The sequence below is a fragment of the Talpa occidentalis genome, unplaced genomic scaffold, assembly GCF_014898055.3.
Source record: "Talpa occidentalis isolate TD23 unplaced genomic scaffold, MPIMG_talOcc4v2.1 talOcc4.3, whole genome shotgun sequence".
In the NCBI taxonomy this organism is placed as follows: Eukaryota; Metazoa; Chordata; class Mammalia; order Eulipotyphla; family Talpidae; genus Talpa; species Talpa occidentalis.
In genome coordinates, this window is record NW_023603184.1 from 83,134,040 (window position 1) to 83,157,920 (window position 23,881).

General features: G+C 33.7%; 1 protein-coding gene across 1 annotated transcript in view; it reads left to right on the forward strand.

The window, feature by feature from the left end:
• The window catches only part of ACVR2A (activin A receptor type 2A), an 85,655-nt gene that overhangs the window by 26,987 nt on the left and 34,787 nt on the right, over positions 1 to 23,881 (forward strand). Inside the window, exon 2 of the mRNA XM_037523302.2 lies at positions 22,428 to 22,635. Coding sequence (XP_037379199.1) covers positions 22,428 to 22,635 — 208 coding nt within the window. The remainder of the gene's footprint in view (positions 1 to 22,427; positions 22,636 to 23,881) is intronic.

Genomic DNA, 23,881 nt, shown 5'->3' on the forward strand with positions numbered 1-23,881 from the left:
TTCTCCTACACTTACCTTCTGCTAATTACTTTTTTTTGAATTTTAATACCTAAATTCTAAGTTTCTGAAGAGTTATCAAAAAATTATTTCTTCTGCTTTTAAGTCAGGGTTTTATTTAAATTTAAAAAATCGTATCTTATTCCTCATGAGAAAATTTGGAGAATATCTAGCCTGTAATTTATACATATGTGATGTACTTAATTGTGAATAATTTTTTACATCTTATATGTAAATATTTTATGGAAAAAAGTAAAAAGCTGTGATATCTGATGCAGGTAAATCATACAAACAAGCGTAGAACAACTGATTCTAAGCCTTTTACTGTCTTTTTGTGTTAGTGAAATTGAACAAATATATCTTGACAAACTCATTTTATAAATATTCTGAGGACTTAATCCCCAACTTCTCCTATTTAACCATCTGTTAAGATTTCATTTGAAAAGGCAAACTTTCCTCCTGCTTTTTGAGATCATCTTAAATTGCTGCTCACATTGCCATCTTCTTCAAGTTGACATTTTGTTAATTCTTTTGCCCATTCTCTTGTTAATTCCTCCCACTTACATCCTTGTGACTTGATTTTGTTTGTTTGTTGGTCTTTGGCATGAATAGGAGAAAAACAGTTTGTCGAGTGCATTACTGCATTAGGGACTTGCATGGATGGAGGATTGCTTGCTAATGCAAGTTGTTTTTACATAGCATGGCAAACACAAGCCCATATAGTAGTTCCCCCATTATCTACAGTTTCACTTTCTGCAATCAGTTACCTGTAGTCCACCACAGTATGAAAATATTAGGTACAATAAGTTATTTTGCGAGTCAAGAGATGGGGGCTGGGATGTGGAGCATGAGAAGGACTGAAGGAAACCATATTCACATGACTTTCATTACAGCATATTGCTGTAATTGTTCTGTTTTTCCTTTACATTGTTCATCTCTTACTGTGCTTAGTTTATAAATTAAATTTTACCTTAGGTATGTATATATTGGAGAAAACATAGGATTTGTTAGTTTGGTGCTATCCTCAGTTTCAGGCATCCAGCATCTGGGGATCTTGGAACTTATCCCTTGTGCATAAAGGGAGACCACTGTACTTTCCCATTTCCACCTCTGAATAAGCATTCAAAACATGAGCCCATAGTTTGATATGTTTATATTCTACCAGAGTGAAATTTTAACACTGGATAGTTAACTCTTAAATAGGTCCCACCAATCAGAGTTATAGTTCCCCCATACAGTGGATATACTATGTAAAGCCCAATTAAAAGTAAAATATGTCTTGAAATTAAAAAAAAAAAAATGTCTCAATAGAAATTTGGGTTCTGTGGATATTCAACATATTGAATAATTGGTTTAAAATATTGATAGCTTACATTGTGTTCTACTTTATATTTTCAGAGTATTTCTCAATAGAAATCTTTCTCTTTTGTATCTTTTTAAGTCTGAAATGGACAGACTGCCAGTCTTTTGTTTCGGTTTATCACTTCCACTTCTGAAAATTCAGGGAAGTTGTCATTAATGCACCACTTGACTCACACAATTAAATAGCTATTGGTGTGATGACTTCTTTTGACTAAAATGCTTACTAGATAACCATGGTAGGAGTCTGAGTCACCCACCAACTGTTCTCTAGGTCTTCTGGTTGAGTAGGATTTATGGCAGATGCTGTGAAATCCATCCTTTCTGAAAGTTATAATGATTTTTCTTAACATATCTTCTAACCCCCAGAACCTTATATATGTCATATATATTTGACAATTGATAAAAGTTCCAGAGAATAATTTCCAAGTATAAGAGAGGGCTATTTTTAGAGTAGTCAGTGTGGTTTATGTGCCTTTGAATAGTTCATTTGTCTGCCACCTCACTTGTAGCTCTTACTTTGGAGACATTCATGGTAGCTTCATTACCAGATAGGGTGCCTTGAAATGCACATATGTATTTGTAACAAAATATTGTCTAAGAAATTTAATGGGATGAACTAATTGATACAGCATTGAAGAGATGATTGAACAGAAAGAACTGCCATGTTCTAAGAAGGTCTCAAGTGGCTTGTGTTATAATGTCATTAGGCCAGACTCTGGATGGTGGAGTGTTTAGCAAGCAGTACTACAACAGAAATATAAGCCACAAAATATAATTTACATAGTCTAATAACCACATTAAAAAAGTTTAAAAATAGGTGAAATTAATTTTAATAATTTTTTTTAGCCCAGTATTAAAAATATTTCAACGTGCAATCAATATGAAAATTTTTGTCTTTTTTTGGGGGGGGTACCAAATCCTTGAATTGGTATATATTTTAAATTGATGGCACATCTTAATTTAGGTTACTCACATTTCTAGTGCTTAGAACTACACATGTAGTGACCACTACTGTATTAGACAGTTTAGAACTGGAATATTTGGTGAAATTATGGTGACACCAGGAAATTGGGGAAGGCATAAGAGGCATAAATGTCTTTGAGATCGAGAAATGCAGGGAATTCTCTATGAAATGATATGTCATTTTAGGAGAGTCAGATTGAGAAACTGGCATGGAAGCTATTTGGAAGATAAAAACGGCAGATTTGAAAGAAGATGGAAATAGAAAATGACAGGACTTGACCATCATCAGTATTCTGTAACAACAACAAAGTAATTGATTATCATTTTAGGGAAAACATTTCCCAACCAAAGGCTTTTTAGCATAGGATGTTACTACATGCTTTGGAAGAGAGTAGTAGTTACTCACGATGACACCCAAGAGAAACCATGGAGATCAGCAGATAAAATTGATTGCAGAGAAATAATGTGGGTAGCAGGAAGGCAGGGGAGGATGATTTACACTAATATCTACACTAATATAAAGAAGAGTCTGAGATAGATGATTGATTTTTTATGAAATAAGAACCAGACAAAATTCTTAGTGACTTAAGAGAAATGGGAGATTATGCAGAGTACTGTATCAAAATTTATTGCTTAGGCTATGCATAAGGGAACCTAGTGCAGGGAGGTTAAAAATCCAAACTTTTTAACTGGTCCAGTTCTGGCTTGACAGGTTTGTATTCCTTGGCAAGTTATAATCACCCAAACCTCACTTTCTTCACCCATAAAATGGGTAGAAATATTATCTTTATTCATAGAGTTATGTGGATTAAATAAGATTATGCATGTTGTGACCCATGACCTGTATGCCACATCTTTTTGTCACTTTCTTAGGTTGAAATATTCAGAGGGAGAAAAAAGAGCTATTACAGTGTTTTCCTAGACACATGCTCATAGCACATCTTTTAAGCTATTATCCCTTAAAACACTTTTTCACAGTTCTGCTTGTTTAACAGTTGAAAATCTCTTCATCCATAATTCTTATTACATGAAGAAAGACTAAATATTGTTTTGTGAATGATATGTATAGTGAAAATTAGAACAGAAATCTGTAATTGAGTCCCAGCATTGCCACATGACTTAATCATTTGGTTAGAAGTAGGGTTGGCTTATTATTGAACATCTAATTTATGGTAGTTAGAGTGTTTCATGCTAAAAACATCCTTTTTTATGTCTAATTTCTCCACATAATGCAGAGCCCCAGGCAAGTATCACATTTTTAGAGATTTTGATTTAGTAAATCTAAGTTGGGGGTCAAATATAAGCATTTTGGTGACTTTGGTGGAGTTTGTACAGAGTCCACACTTCGAGAAATGTTGGTCTGAGTTTCTTGTTTCTTCCAGAAGCATAAATTGTAGGTATGAGATACATAGCATACATTCGGAGTGATATGCTTCCAGCTTGAAAATGACCTAAGGATGTTGCACATTGGAACTTGAAGTGTGTTTGTGTGTGTGTTTTCCATAGGGACTTAAGATGATATTAGTGTAGATGTCAAATGAAGGGACAATCCTACCACCTGCTGATTAAAGCTATTTAGTATCCCAGGAAACATTTTTATATAAAAGAGAATCATAGAGTTTGGCTGACTGTAGAAGGACTCTATACAACCTTCCTCCTTAAATGGGTTTCGGGGATTCAGTCAGTTACCGTCATTAGTGAAAACTGTTAAGATTATGTGGCAAAAGAAACAGGGAAGCAGAAGATAGAATAGATGGGTGGTGTCTGGTGCTTCTGTTATGAACAACTATTAAGCATATTGAGCTTTATTGTGTGGCTAGTACTATGTTCCTGCAGTCATATTCTGTAGCACTAGCATTCACCTCTTTTTTTCCCCCCTAAAGATTTATTTATTTATTTATACAAGCACTGGGTACAGTCAGAAGCATGGGAGGGTGAGAGAATTCACCAGAGCCAGAGCCGGGAACAGAACAGGCACACTGACGAAATACACTGCTGAGGGGAGCAGTGGGCACAGCAGGAGAGGTCTATGCACCATGTGGGACCCGCGCCGGAGGCCAGGGATCAAACTGGCGCTGCAGAGGCTGCGGCCAGCTTTGCAATCCAGCACTCAACTGCTGCGCCACTGGGGAGACCCTAGCATTCACCTCTTAAAAGGATTAAATACCTTCATTCCTATGAACAGTCCAGTTTGGGTTCCTTTTTTCCTGTTTCTCATCTAAATACTCTGCTCATTAACTGATATTTATGGTTTTTTTGTTAATGTCTCTCACTTTTTTTGTCTTTCTCCCTGACCTCTTCATTTTCCTTTTTACTGTATGATATCATTATAAAATGATTGAAATGGTTTATAAAAGGAAATTTAAATTCCTAAGTACCAAAATAAATTTAAAAAATTAAAATTCTGTGTGATGAAACCCATTTTCTTTACTCATATCAATGCTGCTGTCTTTCCTCAAGGTGTATACCTCCAAACCTATCCTCAGTTGTTAGTTTTTTGCCCTAAGTGCTTATTTATATTTGAAACTGCTAATATTAAAGAGAGAGATTGGATTGTGTGGCACCTAAGACTCAATTACCATCAGCATTGTCATTGTAGTTCTCTTCCTCAGATTATGAGATTTGTACTATTTATAGATATGTAAGTTCCTGTTGGACTCAAATTTATATTCTTGTTGTTCCATGTTCTTAATTTATTTTTAAAAATCAGAGTTGCTCTTCACAGAAAGTTAGGGTAGGTGGCATAAGTGCTAGATGGGAAGAGGGTGTGTGAATTCCTCTAGGAATTGGTCCTCAGACTCAGTGGAAGGCCAGGGATTAGAATTGCTGACCCCCCAAGTCGTCAGCCAGCTGCTTAATTGAGAACAACTTGGATGATGCAGTTGTTCTCTTGTCCTTTCAGCTGCTTTTGTCTCCATCCTTTTTGTTATCCTTTTGCTCTTGCCCTGCTCCATCTCTTCAGGGCATAAATACATCATTGGGTATGAAAAAAGGGTATCTATATAATGGCATTGTTACTAAAGTCTGTCTGTCTCCAGACTTCGTATTAAATCTGTTTTGATTAAATCTGTTTCTATTAAATCTGTCTTGATCCCAGGTTTCTTTACCGATGGTAGATTTGAACCTGAACATTGACTAGCTGTGGCTTTAGTTTCTGGCACTGGAAAGTAGCCCTTTACTTAGAGGAAAATGTCTTATATTTGAACTTTTTGGAACTCATTTTGGTATCTTTCAGTGGCTTATTAGTAAGAATATTTTGCCTCATATTTAAATGTTTTACAAAGACAGGACTAGAAACAGCTCAATAATTGTTACGATTCTTGGATCTTTGTTTTTTAGCAGAATGATGGATATAAACATTTCTGGGTGGGAGGATATTGCAGAAATGGTGGAATGGCCTTCAGCGTGTGCTAACAGAATTCTTTTTCAAGAAATTTAATTTATCACATAATAAACAAGGATATATAAATTTGTTAATCACTCTTCTATCATTGAATTTAAAGGTAGATAGTTTAACTCACTTTTAAGTTCTACTTTTCCAGGATTGTCTCTCATACTCCTGAACATGAAATTTCCTTTTACTATTAAATGAAGAGGAGTTTTCTGGTTTTATTAATAAGATACAGGTGGTAGGATATTAGAAAATAGTTTAATCATTTACATAGACAGTGAAACTTACCAATTATTGGTTATTGTTGAAGTAAACATGGTTTATTTTTGGTGTAAACATGGCATTTCAAGTGGTAGTTATATTAGCGAAGGTGATAAAATTTGTGCACTAAATGTGAGTAATATGCTTTATAGATGTTTATATGAAAGCTTTCTGAAGTAGTTTAGTCTAGACTATGTTCTCCTTTAACTTTGATCCTTGATTAAAACTGTTACATTCATCAAGCTGCATTTTTTGTTCTTTGAAAACTGTTTCTTTACCACTGACTGATTACATGGAGAACCATGAATACTTACAGTATAAGCTGTTGCCTGTGGTATCTATATTTTGCTCTGTTAAATTGTGGAGGGGAAAATCTATTGAGATATATTAGAGTAATTCTTTTGTTATAGTTAATATAGAACAAAATTGTTAGATATGGAGCAGTATTAGAATGTTGAAGAAAAGTTTCTTCTATCAGTTTAGAGTATAAAGATTAACGTTAGATTTGGAGGAAATGTTTAAAAATTGTTGATGTGAAAGATTCAGATTAAATATGCTTTATGATGTTAAAAAAAGATTGTTAATTTGATTTTATTATTCTTGCTGCTGCTCTTTTATAGGATCCCGACAAGCCAATATCTACCTGTGTAAAAGACATTGTATTCTCTAGCATGTCACCAACATAGACTTTAATGTGTCCTGCCAGGGGTGGAAGGAGTAGAAGGATGAAATTTCCTTATACTAAAAAACTTTGGGCTCTGACTTTTTCCAGTTCTTTGTTTAATGGAATTCTCTCCTTCATAATGTTTAAGAAGCCTACTTAAATTGGCTAAAATTGTAAAAACAAAAAAAAAACCCAACCTGATCTTTTCTTAGAACCATTCTCCCTTCCCCCCTTTTAATTATTTAAAGGGCATTTTGAAGTTGAGGTCTGGAAATTTATCAAAATTTCTTGGACTGGCCTAGAAAAGTAATCTTAAATGTGGTTCCAGGTGCTGTTGAGAAGTTTGGTGTTTTGTATGTTTTTTCCCCCTTGTTCTTAATAATCTCTTAATATTATGTATTCAGTAAGGTGAAGTTCTTTGGTAGTGGGTAATTATATGAATGCCAACAGGTGTGCCAATTTAAAAAATATATACATATATATGTATGTGTATTCAAGTATATATATAAATATAATTATATTATTTTTGAGGTAATATTGGTTTATACTTATGATTTGGGGGTATAGGTTTACCTCTCTTCAGATGTATGTTACCATACTCACATACCACCAAAGCACCAACAATCCTTTTCCACAGTCCATTTGACCCCTCCCCCATTTCTCTCCTCCCAAACTCTCCTCTGGTAGCCTCATTTTTGTTGTCAGAATTCTAGGGTGTGTTTTGGCTTGGATTTTCCTGTTCCTTTGTTTTGTATGTATTCCATATAAGAGTAAAATCATTTGGTATTTGTTTTTCTCCTTCTGACTTACTTTGCTTAGCATAATTCTCTCCAGTTCCATCCATATTATGGCAAATGGCAAGATTTCACCTTTTTTATACATGAGTAGTATTCTATTGTGTATGTATACTGCATCTTATTAAATCTACTTATCTGTTATTGGGTACTTCAGTGGTTTCCACACTTTGGCTATTATAAATAGTGTTGAAGTACACACCTGTATACACACAGGAATGCATATATTCCTTTGAGTTAGTGTTTCATGAAAGTTCTTCAGATAGATAGCTGGGAATGGAATTGCTGGATCTTATGGTAGATCATTTTGGAAACATTTTGGGAAGCCTCAATACTGTTTTCCATAGAGACTGGACCAGTCTACATTCCCACCAACAGTGTATATGGGTGCCTTTTTCTCTACACCCTTGTTAACCCTTGTTGTTTCTGGCCTCTTTGATACAGGTCATTCTCACAGATGTGGGGTGTTATTTCATTGTGGTTTTGATTTACTTTTCCCTGATAAGTGATGTTGAGCATATTTTGTCCAACTAGATATTAAGTCATTCAAGAGTCTGAGAAAGATTACATGTAAAGATTAAAGCTCTCTGAATCTAATGCCTTCATACTGAATTTTATCTGCCCTTTTGTCAGTTTATCTGCATCTATAATTTTTTTTAAAAAATTTCTTTCTTTTGGATCTTTGGAAGAAAATATTATGATGGAGTCTTTTTGTTTTCAGTAGTTTAGCAATTGAGGAAGGTTAGTTTCAATCTTTAATTGGCAAGCCCTGTGTAGAGAATCTTCAGTATTTCAATAAGAGTTTAAGAAATGAGGTGCACTGAAAGTCTTGCTAACATAGAAACGCACCTTTTTGCATTAAACTAGACCCACATTTAAGTGATTAAGAAATAAAGCAAACTGCAAAAAAAATTATTTGGTAATTAGTTTATTAACTTATTCATCCCCCCCATTTATTTATTTTAAACTGAGGTAACATTGGGGTATCCCATCAGGTATTATCACCATAGTGCCTCCACCACCAACTCCTCCATGCCCCACTACTGCATACTGCAGATCATTATGCTTCCCATCCCATTCCCGCCCCCTGCCTCCCCCCCCACCCCAGGTTCTCTCCCCTCTTCCAACCCCTTCTCTCTTGGTGTCTCAGTTCTGTAGTCAGCTTCCAAGGGTTTGTTTTTTAGTTTGTCTTTGCTGACTATTAATTTTATTACTTTATATTTCACATATTAGTGGCACCATCTGGTATTTATCTTTCTCCTTCTGACTTATTCCGCTGAACATTATCCTTTCAAGCTCCATCCATGTTGCTGCAAATGGCATGAGTTTATCCTTCTTGATTGCTGAGTAGTATTCCAATATGCATATATACCATATCTTGTTGATCTACTCATCTGTTCCTTAGGTAAGGCATTTTTTAAAGGAGGTTGCTTGTTTCTTTTACAAAAGAAAATTGCACCATTACAAATTTGGTACTGTCTTTAGGACTCAAAGATTTTATGTTGAGGCTTCCTAAGAAAGAGGTTTAAGAAATTAAGAAAATTGTTCTTCAAACCTTGGTCTATATATAAGCAGATACGTACTTATTTTGAAACTATATGGAGCCATGAGTCAGTTATGAGCTAATACTATTGAAATGCATTTTAGGAGATTTTCTTTGGAATTTGTTAGGAATTAACTTTAGGAGTCCTTAAAATTAGTGGTTAAATGTTGACTTCTAAGTACTTTCACTCTTCTTATGCTATACCTGTGAGTACATACTGTATCTAGTGTCCCCGTAAATATTTTATCTCTAGTTTATTCTGAATTTGTTGTGTTTTTAACTTTACATTACTTGAGCTGGATGGATGGAATTAACAGGCAAGGCAAAAAATTTCTGGGAAGAATGCCAGAAACTGTTTGTGTTTTCCTTTAAAAGTAATTGTTTAGTGGTAGGAAGGAAGGTGACTTGTTTCTTTAAAAAAAAAAAATCAGATTGACAGGGCCTAAAATGCTGCATTGCCATTTGGAAATTTTATTTGAATATTTATTCTCCTTTTTCATATTTCTAACTAGTCTATCAGAAGTCTTTTGGGACATTTTGAACTTTTCTTGTTTTGATGCTGCCCGTGGCAGCCAAGTAGGGAAGGTGGTTTGTCTTCTATGATATGTATCAATATAGAAAAGAAAAGCTATCAGAAGGCCTGTGATGGGACTATAGTCACATAGAAACAAATGATTAAAATGAATTTTGAATTTTAAAAGAAATTACATAATACGCTAAAGTAATCAACAGAATTTTAATTTTCTTTTCAATTTTCATATATTTTTTATTGAAGTAACGTTGGCTTATACAGTATATAGGGTACAGGTGCACATCATTATAAATCAACATCTGTTTATATTATATTAAGTTAACCACTAAAAGTCTCATATTATTTTTCACAATACAATTGAGCCTTTTTACTCATTCTTCTTACCTCCTTCCCCCTTCCTCTGGTAGTCACTAATTTGGTCTCATAGTCTAAAAGTTTATTTTCATTTTATTTAGTTTATTCATTTGTTTCTTTATGTACTACACATGAGTGAAATTATCTGTTAAACAATTACAGAGTTTGCTTTTCTAATTTAGGGAATCTTAGCTATAAATAAGAGAAAGACTGTTGGTGACTCAATAAGGCTAGTCTAGTGAATCTAGACCTTTATTATTTAATGGCAGTGAGTTAGTTTGCATTCTTTTTCTTTAATAGGAGTGTATTGCTATTTAAAGCTACTTTAATAAATATTGCTAATTTCTTTCAATTGCTGGTTTTAAAATGCCAGATGTTACTTTGATTAAAATGTTTGTGGTGAATTATTTTTTAAGTTCTCACTCTTGATATCTAGTGGCTTTTTTTTTTTTAAATAATAAATTTTATTTTTATATTCCCCCATACAATTGCAAAAGCCCCATTCTGACCCCAATCCTTCCCTTCCCGCCCCCCACCCACCAAAAAGTGTCTCTGGTTCATAGTTTTTTGTTGATTTTGATTTTCACTTTCTTATATTCATTTTCCTGGTCCCTTATATAAGTTTTCTAGATTCCTGCTATGAGTGAGACCATCCGGTATTTTTCTTTTTCTTTTTGGCTTATTTCTCTGAGCATGATCCCTTCCAGCGCCATCCATGTTGCTGCAAATTGCATGTGTTTATCTTTTTTGAATGCTGAGTAATATTCCATGGTATATATGTACCACATCTTCTTGATCCAGTCATCTATTTTTGGGCATTTGGCTTGTTTCCAAAGCTTAGCTATTGTAAACAGTGCTGCTATAAACATAGGGGTGCAGGTGTTCTTTGGAATTGATGTTTCTGTGTCCTTTGGGTAAATACCTAGGAGTGGAATTGCTGGATCATATGGAAGCTCTATGTTTAGTAGGTCCAGAAATCTCCACACAGCTCTCCATAGTGGTTGGACCAGTTTGCACTCGCACCAACAGTGCAGAAGAGTTCCTTTTTCTCCACACCCTCGCCAACATTTGTTGTTGCTAGTTTTTTTAATATGTGCCATTCTCACTGGTGTGAGATGGTATCTCATGCAAATCAAATCTAGTGGCTTTTTTAAGGGTGATAGTTTACATTGCTTTTTATAGCAGCCTAAAGTGGTCACTTTTACTTGTTTTACTATCGTATTTGATGATTTACAAGAAAGAAGGTATGTTTCAGCTTCCCAGTAAATAAAGCAGTAAACAAACCTTAATGTAGGCAGTGTTTTTCCAATGTAATTCAGACTTATAGGTTGGTTTTAGTAAGACTTACAAATTTGGTACTCTTTAGGTCGGTCTGTTCCCCCCCCACCCCCCCACCCCGCCTCTCTTTCTGTCTCTGTCTCTCTCTTTCTCTCTCTCTCACACACACACACACACACACACACAGTCTCTGTGTGTGTGTGTGTGTGTGTGTTTTAGGAACTTTTTTTTTACTTGATTTTGTGAATTTACCTTTCTTTCTTAAATTTATCTCTACTCGTGGATTTTGTACACGTTATAAGATAGCTCATTAATTCTGTCCTACAGAAAATGAACATTTAGCATTTGAAATCTCTTTTACATAGTTTAAATAATAATTGTATATAATTGTACTTGTTTTGATAAAATTCATATTTTGAATGAGTGCTCAAGAACTGCTTATAACTATTATAGTCTTTGAGACCTGGGCATTTATAGATATCCCACACATTTTGTGACTGTAGGCAAACATGCATTTTTGTTGTATCTTATGTTGGAAGATACCTGATTTATCCTGGACAGTATTATCTTTTATGACAGTAGGACTAAATATCAGTAAGAAGGTTAGCAATAAAAAGAAACAAAGGATATAAAAATGAGGAAACAATAGTAAAAAGATAAGCATTTTCAATAACCCCAATCACTTTTATAAATAAAATTAATTTTATCATATACTTATACTCAAGAGACCAAATGGATAGCATGGACTTATTCTCTGTATTCTAATTTGTCCATCCTTTTGAACCCTGTGGCTATCTGTTGAGTTTGAATAGTGTAGACTCTTGGTTGTTATTGGGTAGGTGGTGGGGCTTATTGAGTTTCATTCCAAAAACAGTTTACTCATTGCTTTCAGATTATTCTTTAAAATAATCACTTATCTTCTTTGTCTTAGCTTTTGATATCTTGCAAATCTACCTCAATAATACCTAATAGTAAAGAATGTGGAATACTCAAATTAGCTGACAATCTTGCCCACCATTCTGATTATCCAACAACCGTATTTATTTAGCCATGATCTTCTCTCTCTCTCTCCTTAATAGTCCTGCTTTAAAACCTTTTTCTTTTCCATATGTATTGATTGCTTTAGTGCACATTCATTGAGTTCCTGTACTGTGCCAGACACTGGTGATACCGAGATGATAACAGGGCTTCTTCTAAGAAGCAAATAATCCAGTGGAGCTCCTAGGTTATCATCTCTGAATTCTCTCTGCATTTATTTATAGACCTCATCTTGGTGTTTTAATTTACAGTACAAGTATATTACCAATTCTTTCATCTGTTATATATTCAGTATTTCCTCTAATAGATTATTCCTCAGAAAAATCGCCATTTCTCATATTTGTCCTTAAAAAAATTTTCCATATTTTAGCACTATCATTTATTTTATTTTGACTGTAAGTACTGTATTTGAAGAACACAGACAAACTTGTTATTATTACAGTCAGTGCTAATTTTGAATGTTTATGGAGATTTCCTGAAGGAATAGGTAGAAGGTGATAAACATTTTAATCAAAAAAAGAAACTATTCTTGCAGAATTGGGGTTTAATATCATGATTTGTTTACGTTATTTATGAAGGTTGTAAAAAGAACTTAAAAAATGACTTTGAAAAACAATGTGTAAGTAGTTACTATGTGAAGATCACAATATATCCCAATAGAACATGAGAAAGTCAATAACTTAGTTTACTTATATGGATGGATATTTGTGGCTTTGAAAAACATTTTCAAGACAAAATTCATGTCTTAAAAATTACTGTTTTTCAGTGGAAATACAGATATCTTTGTCTTTTGATACTTTAAGATAAGTCCAAAGAAAGTAATGAAATGACATTTGTTGCAAGATGTATGTTAACAAAATTGTTCCATAAAATTTGTGTGCTTTATGATTTTAAAACACTCATGAGACTAATGAATTAAAATAAATACACATTGGACTGTTTCATATACATATGAAGTGTTTGCGTATTTCAAGTTGGTCAAATTTTTTAAAAATTTCAATAAGAAAAATTGAATAATTCTTCATATCAAGGATTGCATGATTCTTTTTTTTTTTTTTTTTTTTTGGTGGGACCCTCTCCGGCGGCCAGGGAACTAACTGGCGCTGCAGAAGCTGCAGGCAGCCTCGCAGCCCAGCGCTCAACCGCTGCGCCACCAGGGGAGGCCCAAGGATTGCATGATTCTTATTCATTTATAGTAGCTTGCTGGTTTCTGGACAGTTGGATGACCATCTAGCATACTGAGATACTATTAAACAGTATCTGTTGAGGGCCTCCCCGGTGGCGCAGCAGGTTGAGCACAGTGCTATGAAGCTATCCACAGCCTCTGCAGCATGGGTTTGATTCCTGGCTGGCCAGGGAGAAACCCACATGGCGTAACAGACCTCTCCTGCCTTGCCCCCTGTTCTCTTCAGCAGTGTCTTCGGGCGTCTGCCTGTCCTGCTCGCTGCTCTTTCTCTGGTGAATTCTCTCACCCTCCTGCGCCTCTGACCTGTACCCCAGTTCTTGTAAAAAATATTTTTAAAAAACAGTATCTGTTGAGCTAATAAAAATCTGTGACCATGTACTTATTTCAGGGTTTCTTGGTGCCATGAAAGATTGCACTATACCAGAATTTCCCAGTAACTAATTTATCTAAAATCATTCTTTTTTATAATTCTTTTGATGCCTTTTTTTTTTTAATTAGTCCTATAAAGTTTTCGATCGAAAGCATCATTCAGTTTGAGCTGCCTTCATAGATGATTGTTTTTGGACATGTGTTCTACCCCTAAAGTGTCAGGAAGCAATAACATTGGAAAGGGAAACAAGAATTGCTTTTCAAAGTGGGCTGCTTATTTGTGAAAGTTCCTTAGCCTGTCCTACAAGACTAAGTTGCCTCTGGGAGGCACAGGTTTAGGGAAGGCATTCAGTTTGCATGCCTGTTTATACTGTATTCTTAATGACTTGTTGATAGTTTCAGACAGCATTAAAGTATTTTTCCAGAAGTGAGCTTCAGATTGGTAAGTTGTCAAAACAGTTCTCTTCTGTTTAATGTTGGTTGCATACGTAGGAAATTGTGATAGAATAAGCTAGTCACAGGACCATGGAAAACATTTATATTTTAGAAAATAGTTAATATAGGGCCTCCCTGGTGGCGCAAGGGGTTAAGCAACGCGCTATGAAGCAAGCTGCAGCCTCTGCAGCATGAGTTTGATCCCCGGCCTGCCATGGAGTAACCCATGTGGCACAGCAGACCTCTCCTGCCTTACCTGCTGCTCCCCTCAGCAGTGTATTTCAGTCAGTCTGCCTGTACTGCTCCCCACTCTGTCTCTGGTGGATCCTCTCACACCCCACCTCTCTAGCCTGTACCCCAGCTCTTGTATGCATAAATAAATAAATCTTAAGAAAATAGTTAATATAATTTATGATTATGTAAGATACTTTAATTCCATTTACTTATTTCAAGGAAGGGTGGGAAAAGCAGTAGCTGTGCCTCCCAGAGGCAACTTAGTCTTGTAGGACAGGCTAAGGAACTTTCACAAATAAGCAGCCCACTTTGAAAAGCAATTCTTGTTTCCCTTTCCAATGTTATTGCTTCCTGACACTTTAGGGGTAGAACACATGTCCAAAAACAATCATCTATGAAGGCAGCTCAAACTGAATGATGCTTTCGATCGAAAACTTTATAGGACTAATTAAAAAAAAAAGGCATCAAAAGAATTATAAAAAAGAATGATTTTAGATAAATTAGTTACTGGGAAATTCTGGTATAGTGCAGTCTTTCATGGCACCAAGAAACCCTAAAATAAGTAAACAGTCACAGATTTTTATTAGTTCAACAGATACTGTTTAATAGTATCTCAGTATGCTAGATGGTCATCCACCTACCCAGAAACCAGCAAGCTACTATAAATGAATAAGTATCATGCAATCCTTGATATGAAGAATTCTTTAATTTTTCTTATTGAGATTTAAAAAAAAATTGACCAACTTGAAATATGGTGGGTTTTTATTCAGTTGTTGTTAAATTGAATTTCTACATTTTATCACTGATGTTAATTGCTATTTGTGTTTGGAGAGTAAGATGGATGATCTTGAAACAAATGGCATCCTGATATATATAAGGACATATGTAGAAAACAACTGATTAAAAACAATAAATATGAAATAAACAGCTTATATTGGACTGCCAGTAAAGTGTGCATTTGGGGAAGGAGTCCTGATTAAAGGGCTTCTAGCATTTTGTAATATACTTTGAGCACACTTGAAAATTATCACATATTTGAGATTTAGCTTGGGAGGTTTTTTATAAGAGCTGGTCTTTTAGGAACTACTAGAATGATAATAGATAGTAAGAGGGGTGGCATTCAAGATATATTTGCTTGAACTAGATCCCTATTTATTGAAAAGGTTGCCCCTCCTCCTTTGAATTGCTTTTGCTCATTTGTTAAAAATTAATTGGAATATATATGTGGATCTATTTCTGCATTCTCTCTGTTCCATTGATCTATGTGTTTGTTCTTCTGCCAATATTACAGTCATGCTTAATGCAGCTATATGGCAAGGTTTAACATCAGAAAGCGTGATTTATACACTTTGTTCTTATTTTCCAAAAATCTTTATACATTTATTCATGTTCACAAAGAAATTTGCTGAGATTTTTATATGAATTGCATTAAACCTACTCATCAGTTTATGGAGAATTGTCATTTGCTGAGTTTTCCAGTTCATGAAGTATTTAGGTTTTATTTGATTTCTTTCATTTGCATTTTATGACTTTCATCATATAGATACTATGTATGTTCTGATTGATTATATCTTAGTATTTTATTTATGTAGAAGCAGTTATAACTGGTACTACATCTTTGATTTCAGTACTTGTTCGTTGTTAAGTACAGAGAAATGCCATTGACTTTGTGTTGATCTTGTATCCTGTAACATTATTGAACTTTTTAACATTTTTTTTGTTTGTTTGAAGAGTCCTTAGGAAGTTCTATGAGCCAGTCATGCAGTTTGCAAATAGAAACAGTTTTATATCTTCTTTTATAATCAGTATGCCCTCAATTTTCTTTTTCTTGTCCTAGTACAGTAGCTGTACTTTTTAGTACTACGTTAAAATAAGAGTGGTGAGAGCAGACCTATGTGGCTTAATTCTGAATTTAGAGGGAAGCATTCCTACTTTCACCACTGAGTATGTTAGCTGTTGTTTTTTAAATGGGTTCTCTTTGTGAGTTTGTGGATGTACCCCTCTGTTCTTGGTGTATTGATAAGGCCATATGATTTTTCTCTTTTGGTTGTTATGGTAATTAAATTGATTTATTTTATAACTATTGAACAAACCTTGCCTACCTGAAATATACACTACTTGGTTGTGATATATTACTTTAAAAATATATATAGTTGAATTCTGTTTGCTTAAATTTTGTTAGGGATTTTTACATCTATGTTAATGAGAGATATTGATCTGTATCTTATTTGTGTATGTGTTTGTGTGCTGTCTTTGTCTTGTTTGATATCAAAGTAATATAGGCCTTATAAAATTACTTGTGAATATAGTCTCTCTTATTCTGTTGCTGGAAAACATTGTGTAAAGTTTGTGTGTATAAGGTTATTGTTGGTATATTATTTTAATGCTTCACACTTTTAAAATACAAAACCTTAATTGTCCTTGGATGTAGTTTCTTTAGGTGTAATTTACCTTTACTTCATGGTGGGAATATTTTAGATTTGAATATTACTGTTGCCAGGGCTATTGTATGGTCAAATGTTACATCAAATTTCTGATGATGTAATATACCTTTTTAAAAAATGGTAGGAAAATAGAAACCAGCAGTACATTAATGTATGAGCAGTACTTTGGAAATAGAACATTATCTAAAGTAACTCTGATAATGGATTCCATAACTAGATTTGTTGATTCCTATACGAGGCAGGAATGTGAATTATGAAACTATGGATTTTCCATAATAATTTGGGAATTATGGTTATGAAAATTGAGTCTGATGTGGAAATAAAGTAGTGAAAGGTTTAGTAACTTGCTCAGTCATATTTTGTGAACTAAATTCCCAGTTTACATCACAGTCTACTAAGCCAGTGGTACTTACTAAGGGAAGAACATTAGACTGCCAGTGAGTCTTTGCCAAAATGAAAAAAGAAAACACATTAATATATCCTCACCCCCATTAACCCCATGTGCTTTTCTGCTACCATTCCTTCAGTCTACAAAATGTACTTAAACATGAATTTGAGAAAACACACAGAAGAGTCTGATACACATCATTATTTAGGAACAATTATAATGAACCTTGTACTCGGTTCTCTTATGTCAATAATATTATGAAAATAATATTAATTTGGAGTTACTTTGATAGAAAAAACCCATGGGTAGAAATGTAAAGTTTCAGAAAATTTCAAATTGGAAGGTACTATTAAAATAAAAATAAATTAAATAAATATGGTAACATTTAAATATGGAGAATTTTAATGATATATAATATCAAAATGTATACAAATAAGATATGATTTAAATTTAAGCTAAATATATAATATAAAGATAATTAAAATATAGTTTAAAAAATTCCAGAAAACTTTGGATAATGCAGGAAATAAGCATTGTTCATGTTAATAAATGTTATAACACTGATCAATGGAAAACTCTAAGAATGCTGTGTTCTGCTTTTATCAGTGTGATTTCAACTTTCACTCATCTGTTTACAAAGTGCAAATCATTTTTCGTAATCTGTTTGGTGGCCCTGAAATGGTGAAAAAATTAGCATATGAGTAACTTTTGCCATCCTTTGTAGAACTTTAGACTCACATGAGCTTAAGAATATAAAAATACATGGCATTAATATTATTATTATAGTTATTGTTTATTAGAAATGTGGTTGGGTAGAGGCTGATTTTAGACTCAGATGAGGAAGGGGCAGTAAGATTGTTGCAGTTTTCCCCATAAGCAATCTTTCTGTATCAATCAAATGATAATGTAGATTTAGAAAATAATCCTGAAATTGTATTTGTCTTTAAAATTGATTAAAAACTTTTTTTTTTAAAAAATAAGGTGGTCATTAATTTATCTTTTTTCTAAAACAGACAGGGCAAATAAAAGGCATTAGTTTTGTTCCCCCTCCTTTCATTCAAGACCCTTTACCTCTCACTATAGTATCTGAGTGATTGGAATTGACATCAAAGCTAAAACTCTTTTGGCTTCTGTGCTAGGGAATATATTTCAATTTTGTTTTGTTTAAGTAGTATTTTCTTATGCACCAATGATATCTTCTTTTAGATAATGAAAATAATTACTACTGTTTTTGACATCCATTACATGTTGTAAGCTGTTGGATAAGGATGTTGTTTTTAGAGTTAGTTGATCATACAACTTGTGGGTCACATTTAGCCTGCAAGCTACAAATGATTTTTATATTTTAAAAGTTAGAGAAAAATGAAAAAATAATATTTTGTGACATAGAAATTACATGAAATTTAGTTTTCTTTTCCTATAAATCAAGTTTTATTGGAACATAACTATGCCCATTCATTTACTGTCCTATGAATGCTTTTGTATTACAATAGCAGAATTGAGTAGTTGCAACAGAGACCATATGGCTTGCAAAGTCCAGGATATTTACTGTCTGATATTTTACAGAAAAAGTTTGCCATCCCATTTTAAGTTAATAATGTGGGCAGTGAATGATTGCTTTTGGATTATTTAATAAGGGAGAAACTTACTTTGCTGATATTTTCAACAGGTTTCTGAAAAGGAATAATTTAGAAAATAGCTACTATTTATATGTGGATAAATAGTAGTCACCCAGTTGCCAGTGGACTTAAAGTTCACAGTATGTCAGTTCATGCTATTATTTTTTCCATAGTTGAAAGGAAGTGCATAGCGCATTACTGCCGCAGATTATAACAGTTTCTAATTAAGGTTCTGTGCTAGTACACTGTAAAGCAGCATTTCTCAAACTTCAAGAAATTATTTGGACTTAAAAATTTATGATCCCAGGGGCTTCTCTGGTGGCGCTGCGGTTGAGCGCTGGGTTGTGAAGCTGCTCACAGCCTCTGCAGCGCCGGTTCGATCCCCGGCTGCTCCCCGGCCACCAGAGGAGGGTCCCACATGGCGCGCAGACCTCTCCTGCCGCCTGCTGCTCCCCTCAGCAGTGTCCTTCGGTCCTTCTGCCTGCTCTGCTCCCCGCTCTGGCTCTGGTGAATTCTCTCAGCCTCCCGCGCTTCTGACTGTACCCAGTGCTTGTATAAATAATAAATAAATAAATCTTTAAAAAAAAAAAAAAAAAATAAAAATTTATGATCCCAAATAGCTTTTTTATGTGCGTTACATCTATTAGTATTTTTCATATTAGAAATTAAGACAAAATATAAAAATATTTATTTAAAATGAACAATAATATAAAAATTTATGTTTATGAACAGATTTTTAGGAAAAATATTTCCAAAGCAAAAAAAGAGAGTGAAAATTTTGCCTATCTGTTTAATGATTATTCGAGTGAAATACAACAGGATTTTGTATCTGTTTCTCCATTTAGTCAGTTGTGATTTGTTGTTTTGATTTGAAGAAAATGGCCATCACAGATACAGGGTTAGAAAAAGGAAGGAATATTTTTAATATTTTTTTCAGATGATTGTTGATATTTTTCTCTGATGCTGTACCAAAATTCAAGTGGTAGTTTTTTTTAATTATGTTTATTGAAGTAGAAACCATATAGATATACAATTTTTAAAGATATACAATTCTGTGAGTTTTTATTAACTCAGATGTATAATCTCCAACATAGCCAAGGTATAGAACACTTACATTATCCCAAAAAGTTTTTTCATACCTTTTGTAATAAGTCATTTTCCCTCACTTACAGCTTCTGCAACATCTGATTTGAGTTTGTCCCCTTTCCTGGATTTTCAGTAAATGTATTCATATAATACACAACCTCTTTTAAGTCTCTCTTCTTTCCCTTAGCATAATGTGTTTGCTAAATTGTTGAAGGTATCCATGCTACAGTTATCATTAGTTCATTTCCTTTCTGTTGTATATTTATTTAACTATTATTGGGTATTAGGTTGTTTCCAGTTTTTTAAATTGTAATGTTTTATCGAGGTAACTGTTTTACAATACTAACTACGATTTACAGTATAGGTCCACAGATCTTTAATGTGTGTTACCACTACTACACCTACCACTGAAGCACCAGTTATCTTCCACTATAGTCCATTGCCTGCCCGTTCCTGACCCCAATTTTGTTTCCACCTCCCCTCTGGTAGCCTCAATTCTCCAGTCATATTTCTAGGGTTTGCTTTGGTTTAGTTTTGTCTGTTCCTTTGTTTTGTTTCCATAAATTCTATGTGAATGAAATCTCCTGGCATTTGTTTTTTCCCTTCTGACTTATTTTGCTTAGCATAATCTCTAGTTTTTTGGTGATTATATATAAAGCCATCTATGCATTCACATACAGATTTTTGCATAGATGTATGCAAAATGCTTTCATTTCTTACAAAGTGACTAGGTATGTGATTGCTGGGTAGCATGGTAGGTCTATGTTTAACAATAAGCTATAAAACTACTTTCCAAAAGTGGCTGGAGTATTTTGCATTTCCACCACTAACGTGTGAAAGTTTCAGTTGCTCCTCATATTTACCAGAACTTGAGATTGCCCCTTTTTGTTTTAGTCATTCTAATCAGTATTAGATTACCTAATTACCTTTTTCCATTCATAATGAAAAATATCTTCTGTTCATATCTCTTTGGCAAAATGTCTATAAGAATCCTTTGCATAGCTTTTAGAAATTAGATATTGTGTCTTATTGACTTGTAAGGGGTCTCCATATTCAGAATATCAAGTCCTTTTTTAATATAAAATTTGCAAGTATTTTCTCCCAGTCTGTGATATGTTTTTCCCTTAACTTTCAGAGTTTTAATTTTAATGAAGTTCAGCTTACCAGTTCATTCTTCTGTAGCTCATGTGTGTGTGTGCATGCGCGAAGAAATCTTTCATAATTTAAGGTCATAAAGATTTATTATGAATTCTTTTAGAAGTTTTATAGTTTTAGGTTTTATTTTAGGTTTTTGAGTTTAGCGTTAACTTTTGTATGTGGTATGAGATGAGTTGAACCTCTCTTACTTTGCATATGGATATCCAGTTGTGCTAGTATTAGTTACTGAAACACCTTTTTTCTCTACTGAAATGGCCTGGCATCTTTTTTGTGTATCGGTTGACCATATATGTTTCTATATTTCTGGATTCTCTGTTCTATCCCATTGAAGCATGAGTCTGTTTTTTCATTAAGGCTACAGTGTCTTGATTGCTGAAACTTTATAGTAAGTCTTAAAAACAGGTCATATGAAATCTCTTTTTTATATCCTTTTCAGAATTATTTTGGGTATTCCATGTCCCTTGCTTTTCCTCATAAGACAAGAGATAGGTTTTTAAAAGTTAGTTACAGTGTAAAATCTGAAATCATTAATGAACCTTTTATGTAACATTAAAATCTTTTGGGCTATATTGAACATTGAATGGATCTTTTTACCCATGAATACTTTTATAGTATCACACATAATTTATTTGGAAAATATTGGTTCTCTGAATTATATAGACCTTCTAAGTACTGGCACTTGTTATTCAATATTTAAAAGTCACATTATTTAATATCACCACTGATCTCATCAGAAAATGCTTCAAGTATTGGGAAGGTGTCAGGCTAGTGGTAGTGGATACAGATTTTCCAAAATTCTTATTTTGGCTTGAAAACTCAAATTTTATCATTGGCCATGCATACTATACTGTCAGTTGTTTTTCTTAAAGTAACAGATTTGCTTGGTTCATTTTTGATGACATCTGTCAGTTACCAAGTTTGGATAACCATGGTTGGTTTAGTTCACTGTTCAGTCATGCAAGGATTTTTTTCTTGAGCCACCATCATACTTCAGTAGTGCTTTTGCTTAGTTCACATGTTGTCACAGAATATTATAAACAACTCTACTCATGGGTCAAGATTTAATAAAATTAATTTTACTGTCTTTTATCAAGGACATTATATGAAGTGAAAGACTTTTTCCAGAAAATTCTTGAAATATGTATATCTCTATTGTTGTCATTATTCTCATAGTACAGAGATTGATCTGGAAACCTAAACCTAATGTTTATAAAACACTAGGAAGACAGTATAATTACTGACATTTTGGAGTATATAAAGGTACAATACTGGGAAATCTCTTATTTTAAAAGCTAATAGTTCCATTGAGTTGTTGTTTTATTGTCTTATAGGTGCTATACTTGGTAGATCAGAAACTCAGGAGTGTATTTTCTATAATGCTAATTGGGAAAGAGATAGAACCAATCGAACTGGTGTTGAACCCTGTTATGGTGACAAAGATAAACGGCGACATTGTTTTGCGACGTGGAAGAATATTTCTGGTTCCATTGAAATAGTGAAACAAGGTTGTTGGCTGGATGATATCAACTGCTATGACCGGTAAGAAACATTTTATTTTTTTTGATAGTGTTGAGTAATTTTCATCATTCCCTCTCTTTAAAAGGGGAAAAGATCAAGGCATGAATTTTCACTTAAATGTTTCTTATGATGGGGTTTTAAAGACCATTATAACATGCTCTAATCACATGATACATATTTTAAAATAATAAAATAAATACAGCATTTTTGTTATATCTTTGATATTCTTTGAACAATCTACCAAGTAGTAAGAACTGTAGATTGAAAATAATTTCTTATGTTGTTAGAATTATACATTTTTTTTATAAATACCAAGTTTAAAATGTAAGGATTTAAAAAATTGCTTTAAAAGAGATTATATCTGATGAAAATCTATCTTCAAGGAGAGGAAAGCTTAATAGTAGTATTGCATTTCCTTCTTTATGTATCTGGAAGAAATTGATCTTATTACATTTTCCTTCTTTTTTTTCTTGTAAAGTAGGCCCTTTGTTCTTTACCCCAAGAGACATTTTAGCTTAATGGTCAGAATTACATCAGAACTAACACAGTCCTAACAGAAAGCTACATTTTACTTAAAATATATTGCTTAAATTGTTTTATTCTTTACTGGAAATAAAATACAATAGACATCTTATGATTGCCTGTGATCTTTCTATAAGGAGTACTGTAGATGTTGGACTGATTACTTAAACTATCTGGGCTGCTGCATTTTTATTGTGGTTGGTAGGGGTTGTGAAGTCCTAGATAACCAGACTTTTTGGAGTATACTCATACTTACTCATGGAATACTAGATACCTATTCACAATTAGGAATCTCAGTTAATTACCATGAATCTGTGATTGATTTGCCATAATAGCAGAATGTATTGAATAAACTGATGTTTATTCAAATTAACTTTACTTTTCATGAGAAATTAAAAGTTATTTAGGTATATATTTAGTATTCAAGGCATATTTCTAAATCTGTGTATTTTCCAGGGATTATTTCTCTGTTATTAATACATTTTAGCCGCATTACTTACTTACCCTCTCTACTAACAGAGGCTATCATCAGGTGACATATACTATTATGAAAAGTAAGTAGGGCTGCTATGGAAAAATGTTCAGAGGTCCCCCCCCCCCAAACAATAGAATTACCATCCATTCCACTTCTGGATAGTTATCTAAAGGAAAACACTCACTCAGAAAGAAATATTATCTACAGATGAGCATTATTAACAATAGCCAAGATATGTAAACAGCCTAAGTATCCACTGATGAATGCATA